Here is a 14,108-nt window from a genome sequence, read left to right on the forward strand (position 1 = left end):
TCTCCATTTGTAAAGCGCAACAGAATATGCTGCGCTATATAAGAAACGGTTAATAAATAATAAAATAAATGATATTCCCTATATAAGGTAGACATTACAGGTCATTATGATGAATAAAAATGTTTGCTTGTAAATTTTCACATCTAATTTAAAAAATTCACTCAAAGGGTTAACGCAGAGATAACAGACTAGGAATTGAAAGCCTTTCTTTTATTTTATATTTTATTTTTGACAAGTCTGTTACAAATGCAAAAATGTACTGTTTTCTGACTTGACTACATAAAAATGTTGTTTGTCTATATATTACAATTTTGTTTGTCACATGAAGTAAAAAATGTTGATAGTGCTTTAAAGATTTTTTTTTAAAACATATGTAACAAAATAATATATTTAAATACAAGTAGCAAAGTCATTAAACAACTGGCTGGTAATGATCCACCCTCTCCAGTAGCGTCTGAGAATATCCGGGAGAATAGTATCTGGAAAACAAAATTTAAATCAACAAAATTAACTAATAATCAAAAAAGTTTTTTTTTAAATCTGACCTTTAGTGTAGAAGTTTGGTTTTAAAAGTGCCCTGCTTAACCCTGTGTATTGTGCAGTACTATTCTTTCTCTTTTGTCCATTGTACCTCCCCAGCAAAAGCACCATCTTTTGTCTGAATTTCTGAATGTAGTCCTCCTACATAATGCTTTATAAATTGGTTTTGTTCTCGTACAGAATAAAACACGTGAACTTTAAAATCAGTACAATATAGAACCTAATCGTTTTACTATCAATGATCCTATATCACAAGACATGCTATTTCTAATAGTCACTGAAGGAGGTTTTCTTTCAATATTAATTCTATTAATCTGTTTATCAGTTTGTTATTCTCCTGTAGAATATGGTTGGGTGTGTTGCCCTGTTCAGCCCTTGTGGAGTGTTATAAATGTTAATAATACACCTCTTTAAAAAATTCCAAGTAATGGTCAACATTATAAAACAATCAATTATTATTATCCTTTATATTGTGCCACAAAGGTTCTGCAGCGCCTAACAACGTACATAACCAAATAAACAAAGCAAGAAAACAGTGACTTCTAGCACATGACAGTATAGGACAAATTAATGGTATATATAGCGATTGTTGCATTAATGGACATGACAGTAAAACAAGTATCAGCTTGGTCAAAACTAAGGGCTAAGTGCCCTTGTAAGGAGTATGAGGTAGCAGATAGTCCTACCAAGAGAAGGAAAAGCACACAAAGGAAGAGGGCCCTGCTCGTGAGAACTTGCATTCTAATAAAGAGTGATTTTCTAGACTGTCGCTTGGCACTACATGGACATTTTTGTATATATCTGGTAAGTTTGGAATATTGGAGTTGGTTTAAGTGTTGATCTGTGTCTGTGAACAGTAGTTGCCGGAGCAACAGTGTCAAGAGCAGAAGTAAGGGAGGCATTGTATAAGGAAGTGGCTTGTTTAGGGAAGTATAGACAGAGAATAGGAGGGAGAAGTGAATTGAACAGTGAGGATAAAGAAATGGTGTCAATAGCCTTAATGTTATGCATAGTGATGGCAGCCTTAGGGAGTTGTTGGAGTAGTCAGAAATATCACAGCTGTGAGTAAATACAAGATCAATTGAGTGCTTACTCACATAGAAGAGTGAGGCGGCCCACTGGGAGAGACCGAGTAATAATGTGAGGTTCAGAGGTTTAGCGGCAGAAGGTTTTGTGGGGATAGCAATTGGTATATTAAAATCATGTAAGATAATGGAGGGAATGTCTGCAAAGAGTAAGTGAGTGAGCCAGGAAGCAAAGTTGTCGAGGAATTTGGTGGGAATGACAGGGGGACTGCGGAGAACAGCTGAAAGTGGAAGTGAAAGTGAAGATTATAAGGTCACATCATTTTAATTTTATTGTAGACTGTAAGAATTGAGAGATAATGAGCGTAGGGAAAAATCAATGGTAATTTAGACTTTAAAGAAAAAAAACAAAAACAAGCATTAAGGGAGAATGACATTGGCACAGCTGTGTGTTCATGTTTGTGGTAAACTAAAAGTATAAATATAAGTAGTTGCAGATGAAGTGGATAGGTCTGCAGTGTTTCTAACAGAGAATTAAGTGATGCGTGTCCGGGTTACTCAGACTGAAGCATTATTTTGTGTAGAGTCAGTGAGATAAACAGTATTCTAGTTAGTACCATAGAATTTGATTGCAGATAAGAACCACTTGGCCCATCTACTCTGCTCTCAACTCATGTACACACACATTAACACATTAGGGCTCATTTTTTCTGTCAGGAGACAGTTATCCTACCAGTATATTTTTGAAATGTGGGAAGAAACCGAAGCACCTGGATGAAACCCATGTAGGCATTTTGTGGGCTGCATGCAAAAGCAGCCAGTATTCACCATGTAAATATAAAATGAACTGTATTTCCACTGCTTACAGAGCAGCATGGTGTGTCCAGGTGCAGTTACTTTGTTCCCACCTCAGAATTAGACCGATTATGTCTCCAATTGTTATATCTAGGTTGGTGCTATCATGTACACTACCAAGAACACAAATTCGTCTACCTGACAATCTCCTCCGGGTAACAATTATTGATCGTGTTGATGTACTCTTGGAGCGGGGAGCCGGGATCTGCCGAGATCTCTTGAATCTTCTTAAGTCCACCACTTGTTACAAAGAGCCGCCTTGCTTTACTGTCGTGTGGAAGAACCTTTGAACGAATGGCAGAAAATGTTAACACCGCTTCGGAACAATGCATGCAGACGCTACCTCGGGCCTAACTTCAAAGTGTCATTGCATACCACACGGGATTAGAGTTTGGAAATGTCAACACATTTACAAATATCGAGATACGTTTCTAAATGCTCAGAAATGCACAGACAATAGGCAGAGAGGAGACCCCGAGGCTTCCACGTTTTACGGTTCAGAGACATGAAAATGCAGGAGGATAACGAGATACGCTGCCAGTGCAGAATGAGCAGTAATAAAGTACAGGCAATGTCATCACATCAAAACAGTTGTTGAGACCTCACCTAGTTATCATGTCATGTTGTATAGGCCACATTGTTAGGGAGGTACAGAATAGAGACCATGCAGATGAAAGGAAGGAAGGACAGCGCAGACATAAAGAGTCTGCTCATCAAAAGCTGGAAGAAAATGAAAGAAGAGACAAGGACATAAAACATCAGAAAGAAGAAGGACAGAAAATGTGATTCAGGCTAAAGCAAGTATGAATAGAACATGAGGAGGTGATGTGGCACCTGCAGTCTATGCATGCTAAGGGATTCACTTAGAAGAAAGAAGCTGACCAAACAATGCAAATGCTGTAGTGCAGGCTGCACTGGGGCCTATCCCTGTGCACTGAGTGACGGGATCAGTTTACGAGTTGGCCTCACATGGCCCCAGGCTGAGCAGACATCAGACATCTATGAAACTATAACAAGGAGGCCGGTAATTATGCCACAGCCACAATGTCGGCAGCATAAGGTTGAGCACAGTCTGCCAACATGGTGCTAATGATGGTTAAACATTGTATTCCGGGCACTAGAAGTCTGATGCCTTAATATCATCAGAAAGCTGTAGTGTTATCAAGGTTCTAATGCCTTAACAAACAATAGTAGTGTGTCAGCATACTATACTAGTCAACAATGTGTCGGCAAGTCATACCGTTTCCCAAAGACTGATCCAGATTGTATTTGTGCACTGCCCTTGTTCTAAAGTCCAGGAATACCTTGCCATAGGCAGCATAGCAACCATGGTTGTGCATTCCATAGATTAAGAGCCACAATTTTCCAATTACTGTCATCATCATTAACTACACAAAAACACATTATAAAAAGACTGTACACATGTGGCATTAAATGCTGGTAAGTGGCTCTGAGAGCTTAATGTTATGAAGTGCAGTTTGCATTGCACTCTAATGCTGGCTACGCACTCTACGATGTGTGTACCCAGTGACATCACCTGCGAGGGGAAGCAAGCATCACACACTTGACTATGCCGGCGGCGACGGAGCTTTGTTGGTGGCCATGCTGCATTCCGCAGCATGGCCCTCGCTAGGGACGTCTATCGCTACCGTTCATATCATTAACTATAGATCGTCTAGTGTGTATGGGGGTTCAGACACTGACCGCTTATGGACGTTCATATGTAATATCCTGTTACATCAATGCTTTCAGTACTACGGTATTTAAAATTTAGTTTTACGGTAATAGCTTCTGGTAGTATTGAAGACTATGGAGCGCTTGCATTGGTCTATTAGCCAAATTCCCAGAGAAAATCATGCAAACCTATGTTGCGGACTGCATTCCCCATTGTTTTTTGTCCTTTATTTTTTCGGGTGCCGGATGACTGACAGACAGTCCGGATTCCTACAGTCATTACACTGATGTCAGAATCCTAATTGTTAAAACCCTGACACTTGGGATATCGACGGCCACCGGCTATTCTCCCTTGTGAGGTCCACAGCCCCATAGAGGGAGAATAGGTGGCAAGCGCAGTGAGCCACCGTGCCCTCAGCATGGCGAGCACAGCAAGCCCGCAAGGGGCTTTGTTGTGCTCCTCCCACTGCCTGAGTCCGGGCAGTCGGGATTCCGATGTCGGGCTAATGGCTGTCGGAATCCCGACTGTCGGAGTGCTATAGGACACCCTATTTTTTCAAAGCAAGCCCCATTTATCAAGCTACAAAAAGCCCAGAAATATAATAAATAGAACCTTCAGAATGGTTATGGTATAGTGGATCGATTGTGTCTAGATTGACCATGTTATGGTCGACCAAGCTTGGTCTAACACATCTAGTTAGATGCTTTTGGTGGCTATGTCGATAAAGGTCAACATGGAGACCAAATAAGTGTACAGTGTCCCTTCACTATGCTCGGCACACAGTCTAACACTAGGTCTACCTGGATGGTAAAGTATGAAACAAGTTGGTCTAAAGCAAAAAAAAAAAAAACTGAAAAACTCAACCTCATGTCTGATGATCACAATTCCCGTCAACCTAACTCTTATGTCTAACTTTTGTTACTGTCGATCTAGACGCTGCCGACTATCTTTATACGTCTAACTAGATACGTTTGCCTAATCATGGTCCACCATAACATGGTCCATCTAGACACCATTGATCCATTGACCAGTATCACTTTAAAATTAGGTGTAAATCAATATAAAAAGTGGTAAAAACACTTGCACAAAATTTAGAGTTGATGTGGGGGGGTGGGGGACCAGTGACAAATCAATACCACTTCCTAGCTACGTGCAAAAGCTGGCACCGTTTTTCTGCACAAACAGTAAATACACCAGCACCCCATGCCTCTCAGCATGCTCTTTCATGGTGCAAATTGGAAAGTTTTAGCTGGATTTACTCCCCTCTAAATAAGGCTGCATCTCGGTAGAATATAATTATATTCTATACATATAATAAATCTGTAACGGTTGTGACCATTATACAGAGACCATCAGGTTTTTGTACCAAGGACTGTCTCTTGGAGACAGACCAGGATGCATGAGTTGTAGAATATGCTGTAGATCCCTGGGTGACAATATACTGCCGTCTCAGGGTCTCACACAGAAAGCAAATTTATTATTTTATATACAGTTTCTTCTATAGCGCAGCAGATTCCATTTGGCTTTACAATTGGAAACAACAGTGATAAAACAAACTGGGTAGCAACAGACCAACATAGCGGTAGGAGGGCACGCATAGCGGTAGGAGGCCCCTGCTCGCAAGCTTACAATTTATATTTTGCAGATTTTAGTAACAGAAAGTAAAACACCAAAATAAAATGTTCCTATTTTTTTTATCAGACTGGTATCTGAATGTAAGACCGTAACCTGTAAGTGGACATTTGTGCAGTGAAACCGTGAATGGGGTAATTTAGGGCTGGGTATTATGAATGTGTACTGGATAGTACCAAGTATAACAGAGTGCCCTGTATCTACATATTTCAAAGATATGGGTTTATACCTAATGAAGGAAAGAATGTAGCAATGAGTGGTTCCAGAGTATTTTTGGCTGGCTGAGAGGGTCTCTAAATAACTTGTTTCGTTAACCCTTCTGCGGTTACAGCTGAGCATTGTGTGCACTTTGTGCCATACACTCACACATACACACACACACACACACACACAAAAAGGTTGCGAGTTCACACACTCCTGATTATTTGCCTAATACCTCAATTAGATCTTTACGACCTTAGCACAAGTTATCTCCCTATCTAGTGCCTGTGTTTTACAACTTCTGCTATCACTAAATCTGTTTGACTTTTATTGCACCCCTGGAACACATTTGTACCTCAGACCAATCTGTTTTCCCTCAACTCTGACCAGGAGAAGAAGAAAAAAAAAAAAGCAGAGAAAAGTCTCTGACTGGCCCCTTAGACACACAGTTAATGGAGTCTATAGTAAAACACAAGTTAATATCTGCTCGGTATAATGCAGCGTCTCATTTCCCTACTGCAATTACGGTTTTGCTGACTTCAGGACATCCTGGTCATCGTGGAGGAGAACGCAGATTTGGGAAAACATTAATGATGTAATAATTACAAGTGTTATTCAGTTCCCTACCAGCCTTCTGCAGGTTATAAAGTAAACTGGGAAAGCCACAACTGCGGTCTGGGATTCCACCCAAAGTGTGGCTGCATGTCTGCATCTAATAATGCAAAGCTCTCTAGGAGCCAGATTGGATGAAAGCCACTTTATAAATTCATGTTATATTTAGAACGTTCTATGCAGCTGTGGTCTGCTGTTACCTAATGAGACAAAAAGAGCCCTTTAATATCCCATCTTTCTTTATTAAAGAAATTATTTCATGGCCTGTAATGCCCTGAGGCGGCGTTCCACTTGTGTGGAGTGTGCATGTGAGCAGACCTACAATTATTTCAAGTTCATAACATTCAGTGCCTCATTAAAAACGGGAAACCTAGCCGAGATTTTTGTGTTAAGGGAAGCATTAAATCTTCACAGTGTTTTCACTGTTGAGAGCCTACCTACAAATTGCATCGGAGAAGCTGTCTGCTTTTATACACAAGGAAATTAAACTGTGCCACGATCCCTGAGCAGTCATGTTATGTACATAATATCACAGTAGGGGTAAAATGTATGGAAAACATGTCTTTTTCCTCATTGTGTGTTCCTGGTGTGGGCAGAAATGAGATCACATATTTTGGCTGGTTCTGAGTTGCAGGCTGATGCGTCTGCGGAACTGTTGTAGTGGCTGTGATTTTCTGGTAATGTTAGTATGAATCGGGACTAAAACCGGACCCGGACAAACTCTGCATTCCGGAGCTTGTAGTGTACGGTCTGGGGGGTGTCTTGTCCGGGGAGGATGCCTGTGATAGCTTTGGCCAGAGACATGGGTAAGGGGAGATTATAGCATCCCTGTGTGGTCCGGACCGTTCCGGTCTTTATTCTCCCCCTCCTCCTCTCCCTGGTGACAGCAGAGCAGCCCCACCGGAACAGGACAGCCCCGGACAGGCACCCGCCGGACCGGACAATACAAGCTCCGGAATGACAGAAACTGATGAATGGAGCTTGTCTGGTCCGGCACTCCGGGGTTCTGTCCGATCCAGTTTTTACCCATTCCCGTATGAATCCTTTTGCTGGTGTAGAAGCGTGTGTCTGACTGGGCAAGGGCTGAGACATCAACTTTATTCAGAAGCAGTCGCCTCCACCCAGGAAGCACTGTCGGGATGTGCACCAGCCCTATGCTAGGTGGTGAATCTCCATTACAGTACGGCATTCAATGTACGTGATTAAGTGTCTAAGGGGGAGATGTATTCAGCCGAAAAAAAGGGTGAAAAGATTGCTAATGACAACCAGTCAGCTTTGTGGTAACATTTGTAATTCTACAAAACTATCAGTAGCAGCTGATTGGTTGCCATGGGCAACTTCTCCACTGTATTCACTGCTTTATGCATCTCCCCAGTCAAATACAAAAGGCTAATTTACGTGAATATCGGCATGAGGGGTCTACTCAGAATTGGACCCCTTACTTTATGAACAGTTATTTGCATAGTGAACATATTACACGGCACTTTATAGAGAATATTGTAGTTTAAGAATGTTTTAAAGGATCGTTTTTTTAAGGATACTTCAGACAAGGTTTTTCTGATGTAAAATAAATCATTATGTGATCATACATACCTCACAAGCAAATACAAAGTGCAAACCATCCTCACGCACATAGTAGACAGCACCTTTGTGGCCTTAATACTGATGACAATGTAGCCAATCAAATCACTAGTAATCGGTGACATCACTGAGGCCCTTCATGGCTGGGGTATGGGTCATTAGGTAGACATGGATTGGGTCAACCAATAAAGGTCGATATGGCTTAGGTCGACACATAAAATAGGTCGACAGGGTTGGAAGGTCAACAAAAGCATTAGGTCGACAATAGCAAGGTCGACATGAGTTTTTTTCACTTTTTTTTGTACACTGTCAAAGTGTGCCGTGTCCCCTCACATGGCTCGCCATACTTTTGGGCGCGGTACCTCGCTACGCTCAGCACACAATTCTATTCTCCCTCCACACCCTAGTGGATGGTAGGGCATGAAATGCCGCCTGTCGGCACATGTCGGCTCAAAGAAAAATGTAAAAAACTCAAGTTGACTTTTTTGACTGTTGATCTTGCCATTGTCGACCTAATGCTTGTGTCGTCCTTCCAACCCTGTTGACCTTAGCTATGTTGACTATTTCATGTGTCAACCTAAATTATGTCGACCTTCAGTGGCCAACCCAATGCATGTCGACCTAATAGGGGTCCACCTAATGACAGTATACCCATGGCAGACACTTAGCTAGTGACATAAAATAAAAATATTGTTACTTAAGCCCAAAATATGGTTGCACAACAGCTACACGTGACAGCATTAATACCCGCCTTATATAAACGGTAGACTGGAGCAAGACTTGTTCTTATTTGTTGAGTTTTTACAGTGCATATAACTGGCAACCGCACAATGCTGAGTGCTGGCCTGTCATTAACAGTCTGGGACTCCACAAGACAGCCAGCAACGGTTAAGAACAGTTTCTGGCTGACTGATCAGTCTCGACTCAGCATTCAATAGAACACTGTGCAGTATATACAGGATAACAAATAAAGTTATTGTTGTATAACCAGCGTGTAGCAAAAAAATGCTAAAACACATTTGGTCATGAAACTCCTTTGCACTTAAGGGTCAAAGGTGAGCAATCATCAAAATAGAAGTTTTAAGAGGTGTATAATCATTTCATTGAGTAACAAATGTTTCCATATAGGAGTATTTGATGACCTCATGCACACGAGTGTGGTTAAAATCACAGCCTCTACTCAAGATGCAAGATTATACTGATGAAAGACATGGGTGCTCACACAATGTACGCAGGGAAATGCCAGCTGCTGTAATGTCAGCAGTCATGTAAGTATCTATCTATAACAGTCCCCTATGGATCACTGGCAGGTTACGCCAAGTGCTTGGAAGACACCAAGCTTTGGTTTTGTGTAAGAAGCAGCTCATGACGTCAAATCCACACACTACATAGACCATACTCTGTGTAGGAAAGGAGAATGCAGAGCCGGCCCTAGCCTAAATGACGCCCTAGGCAAGATTTTGGCTGGTGCCCCCTAGCACCGCCACTAGTTCCGCCTCTGACCCTGCTCCCATTTCCCAGCACCATCAACCCTCATCATAGCAGTCATCATTTTGGTGCTCCTACCCGCAATATTTTGAATAGAAACAGTGCACACATTCGGTGCACTGCCCAAACAGGGGTGTGTTCTTGCTGGGAAGGGGCATGGCCACCCAATAGTACCCCCAATTCAAATTATGCCACACATTAGTGCAACTTTATTCACATTATATCATGCGATGGTGTCCCTTATTCCTGTTACATCACACAGTAGTACCACTTTAGCTTATGTACATTACTCTTCACATTATTCACATTATACCCTTAGAAAAAAATCCTGAGAAAATATTGTATTTTAAGCACCTCCATGGCCACACTGCAAACCAGCACAAAGCAGTGTGTGCTGGGCAGAGGAGAAGAGCTGCAGCTGCTGCTGTCACTTAAGAGTAGGGGGTCCTTCCATCAGACTTTGGCCTGGGTAATTTGTACCCCCTACCACTTTCTCTCGGCACCCCTGATAATACCACACAGTAATGCCCCTTACACATGACACACATTATTAATGTCCTTATAACCATAATGCCCCTTACACATGACACACATTATTAATGTCCTTATAACCATAATGCCCCTTACACATTATGATAACCTTTATTAATGCCCTTCATACACATAATGACACACAATGCCCCTTACACAAATGTTGCACATTATTAATGCCCTTAAACACATGACACACATAATGCCCATTACACATGTCACACATTATTAATGCATTTATACATGACACACATAATGCCCCTTACACGTGTGCCGAACACTATTGCACAGCCAACCCACCCGCAGACAGCACTCGCACAGCTGCTAACACTGTGACTTCTGCCTCTGCTTGGATACAGATGTTTCCTCATACACCTTGACTCAATAAGCCATGCAGCTCCTGGCCAGTTCTGCTAACGTTGGATGCCTTTTTTGCTGAAAATTCATCTTATTTGCATTGCTATGTCACCAGGACACACAAGGAGCTTCCGACGATTAAAATGATATGTGTCATGCCTATATTCTGTGTGCGGCTATGGCTGTACCTGCATACGGAATGCTATGTTACAGTGATTTCCATGAATACACTATTTCATATGCAGATACAGCCTCACACACACAGAATATAGGCATGCTGCATATCATTTTAATCAGCAGAAGCTGCTGATGCCCCTAGGCATTCCAAATGCCCTAGGCAATTGCCTAGTTTGCCTATGCCTAAGGCCGGCTCTGGGAGAATGGACTAACAAACACAAGGATTATCTAGGCCAGGCATGTCCAAACTATGGCCCTCCAGCTGTTGTGAAACTACAAGTCCTATCATGCCTTGCCACAGTTTTGCTATTAGGGAATGCTAAAACTATGGCAAGGCGTGCTGAGATGTGTAGTTTCACAACAGCTGGAGGGCCACAGTTTGGACATGCCTGATCTAAGTAAACCAGTAATCTTGATACTAAACTAATATGTTTCAGAACCATGATAGACATCATAGTATTCCTTCCCACATAATCACAGAGGTCAACGCGGACATATTTGGACAGTGATTGGGCATCTAGACCTAGTAGATGAACGATGGGTATGGGATGGTGCTCTGCACATGTGAAGTGACTTAAAATGCTGTAGAGCAGAGATGTGTTCAGGATGCTGGAGTTCACTTTACTGGTGCCGGCATCTGGCTAAAACCGGAATCCCAGCACCAATTACAATGCCGGCGCAGGTATATCAAATGCCAGGATGCCAAACATAAGTATACTGGCGGGTTAGGGTTAGGCTGTGTAAGGGTTAGGCTTCAGAAGGAGGATTAGGCTGCGGGGTGGGAGTGTTGGGCACTTAGTGGGTATGCCGAACATACTGTAAGTATACTGGCGGGTTAGGGTTACGCTGGGGAAGGCTTAGGGTTAGGCTTCAGCAGGGAGAGTTAGGCACTTAGTGGGTACAGTAAGGCTGCAGGGCAGGTAGGTTAGGTGTATGTGGAGGGGTACAGAGGTTTAGGTTAGGCACTCGCAGGGATGGTCAAGGTTAGGAGAGGCAGTGGGAAGGTAAGCATACTTACCTAATCCCCGTCGGTATTCCATCCATCAGGGTTGCCGGCATCATTGTTATAATGGCTGACATCCCAACCGCCGGTCATCCATACGTATCCAGTTACAACTGCTCCCTTATGGAGTAACAGGCTGCAAAACTCTAGTAGTCTCTAGTATACAGGGAAAGGCCTGATCTATTTGTCTGCTGTACAATACAGTTACCATTGGCAAGGACTATAGCTGGGAGAAATCCGTTAAGGACAATAATGTATTTGTGTAAGTTGTTTCTATGATGCCCATGGGTGCCACACCCTCCTACTAACTACCATAATGGGGGCGGAGTTCCTATATTTCCATATCCAGGAATCTATGTTCTTACTCCGTCCTTGGCCAGCTAAGAAAAACAAATGTCCTGAACAACTCAGAATGAATACATTGAGCGGTGTATGTGTAATAATAATAATAATGCCAATATGAGACAACTGTAGGCTGGGACTAAGAAATTAAATGTTTAGGTGAAGTTCTTCTTTAATATAATGGTAACATTTTTTTCCCCTCGGTTTGCGGTTTTGCTTTTTTAAAACTATTATTGCTGTTTATTTATATGGTGCCACAAGAGTTCTTAAGTGCCTAACAAAGCTCATAAACAAATAGGCATAAAGTATGTGCTGCCTGTGATTTTTAAACTAGATTGCATCGCATCATGTAAGGCCACCTTAAGGAAATATTTTTTTTTTAATTCTGACAAGCATTGGTATTAAAGGAGAGAATAATAATTCTCAAGCTGCCTCTGGTGAAATCATCTAAAGGCACAAGATTTGGATAATGTTTCGCAGTGACGGTCACTTATGGCAGGTAGCCCTTACAGAATAGAGGAATAGATGTATGAAGCAGTGATAATGGAGTATAAATGATAAAGTGCCTGGCCAATCAGTTCCTGACTGTTAAGTTACAGGCTGGGTTTAAAAAGGGACAGTACAAGCTGATTGGCCGGTGATAAAGTATCAGGCACTTTATCACTTCTCCATTATTGCTGCTTCGTACATCTACCCCAGAATTCTCCAAAACTTATGGGGGGTTTTAAATTCAGAAAACAACAGCGTTTAGTGATCCCTAGACATTGCATATAACATGATATTAAATACTATCCTCACCAGTGAGTGGAATATTTAAAAAATAAAAACACACTTTGGGGATTCATTATTAAAATGACTGCACTAAACAACACTAAGTACTATATTTACTGAGCAGCCTTTTTTTTCAAAACCATCGATTTTTATCAGTGTTGCTTGTGTGATTGCAAACAGCAATATTACTGAATGCAATCTCCGCTCTACATCCCTCAGCCAACTTTGGTGAAAAACATTGACTTTGAAAACCTGCTGCCTAGCTGATATAGCCCTAAGATTTTGGTGCAATTTTGTGCGTACGGGATCAAACATTTTATGCATTGTCAGAGAAATGATCATCTGAAACCATAATGATTGGATTGAACAACAATTGACCTTATGAATACATAATAAGATAGACACATTACTGTTTCTTACCTTACTGAACTGACCAACCACGTGTTTCAGTATATTGGGTGGAGCGTCCTGCAGCAAGGGCTCGAGGGCTGGTAGATAAGTACATTTCTGCAAGATGTTTTTGAGAGCTTTCTTTGCCTAGTGAGTCCAAACAAAATAAAAATTAGGAGACATCTGCTAAGACAAAGACAAGGATTTACAGGAATTCCGGAAATTCAAACAGTCAGGTCATGCTTGATGCATCCTTTATAAGGTCCCAGTCCTTGTAATCCTTGTTGTGGAGGGAGGAGGTAAAGGTAAAGGTACCAATACACAGTTCAGATTTGGCCTCTTTCCATCCAATTCGGATGGACCGATCCGATATATCGGATGAAAACTGACCAAATCTGACCTGTTTGCCATCCAATCCAACCCTATTGGTTTTCCCGTGCGCATTGGATCCTGTAGATCAGTGGTAGCCAACTCCAGTCCTCGAAAGCTACCAACAGTTCACATTTTCCAGACAACCTAGCTGCTGCAAAGGTGTAATCATTACTTACTGACACATTTTAAATTATCCACAGGTGGAGTTAATTACTTCACTTATTATGTGAGGAGATCTGGAACACAGCACTGTTGGTAGCTCGCGAGGACTGGAGTTGGCTACCCCAGCTGTAGATCATATTGGACTCATCAAGGACACATTGCAGGAGTTTTTTTTAGCTCTTATAAAGACTTGGTTGAAAAACACAAAGGACAGATGGAAATTGAAAGGAATATATTTAGTAAAAGTTGCAGTAGGGCATATAATAGAATATAGAAATATCAAATAATATAATATAAGCTACTAATGAGGGCCCCCTTTTTAACAACGCAGAGAGTTTTCATATAAAAAGGACTTAATTATTTTTCTGAAGATAAATACACAGCGAGAACATCT

General features: G+C 41.6%; 1 protein-coding gene across 1 annotated transcript in view; it reads right to left on the reverse strand.

Moving 5' to 3' along the window:
* Nucleotides 1-219: 219 nt before the first annotated feature.
* Nucleotides 220-14,108, reverse strand: part of SPAG6 (sperm associated antigen 6) — a 141,313-nt gene continuing 127,424 nt past the window's right edge. Inside the window, exons 9-11 of the mRNA XM_083189289.1 lie at nucleotides 13,211-13,327; nucleotides 2,559-2,704; nucleotides 220-479 (exon numbers count right to left, since the gene is read on the reverse strand). Of these exons, the coding sequence (XP_083045415.1) occupies nucleotides 413-479; nucleotides 2,559-2,704; nucleotides 13,211-13,327 (330 nt within the window). The 3' untranslated portion in view covers nucleotides 220-412. The remainder of the gene's footprint in view (nucleotides 480-2,558; nucleotides 2,705-13,210; nucleotides 13,328-14,108) is intronic.

This window comes from Crinia signifera, chromosome 5 (genome assembly GCF_055691185.1).
Source record: "Crinia signifera chromosome 5, ASM5569118v1, whole genome shotgun sequence".
Taxonomy (NCBI): domain Eukaryota; kingdom Metazoa; phylum Chordata; class Amphibia; order Anura; family Myobatrachidae; genus Crinia; species Crinia signifera.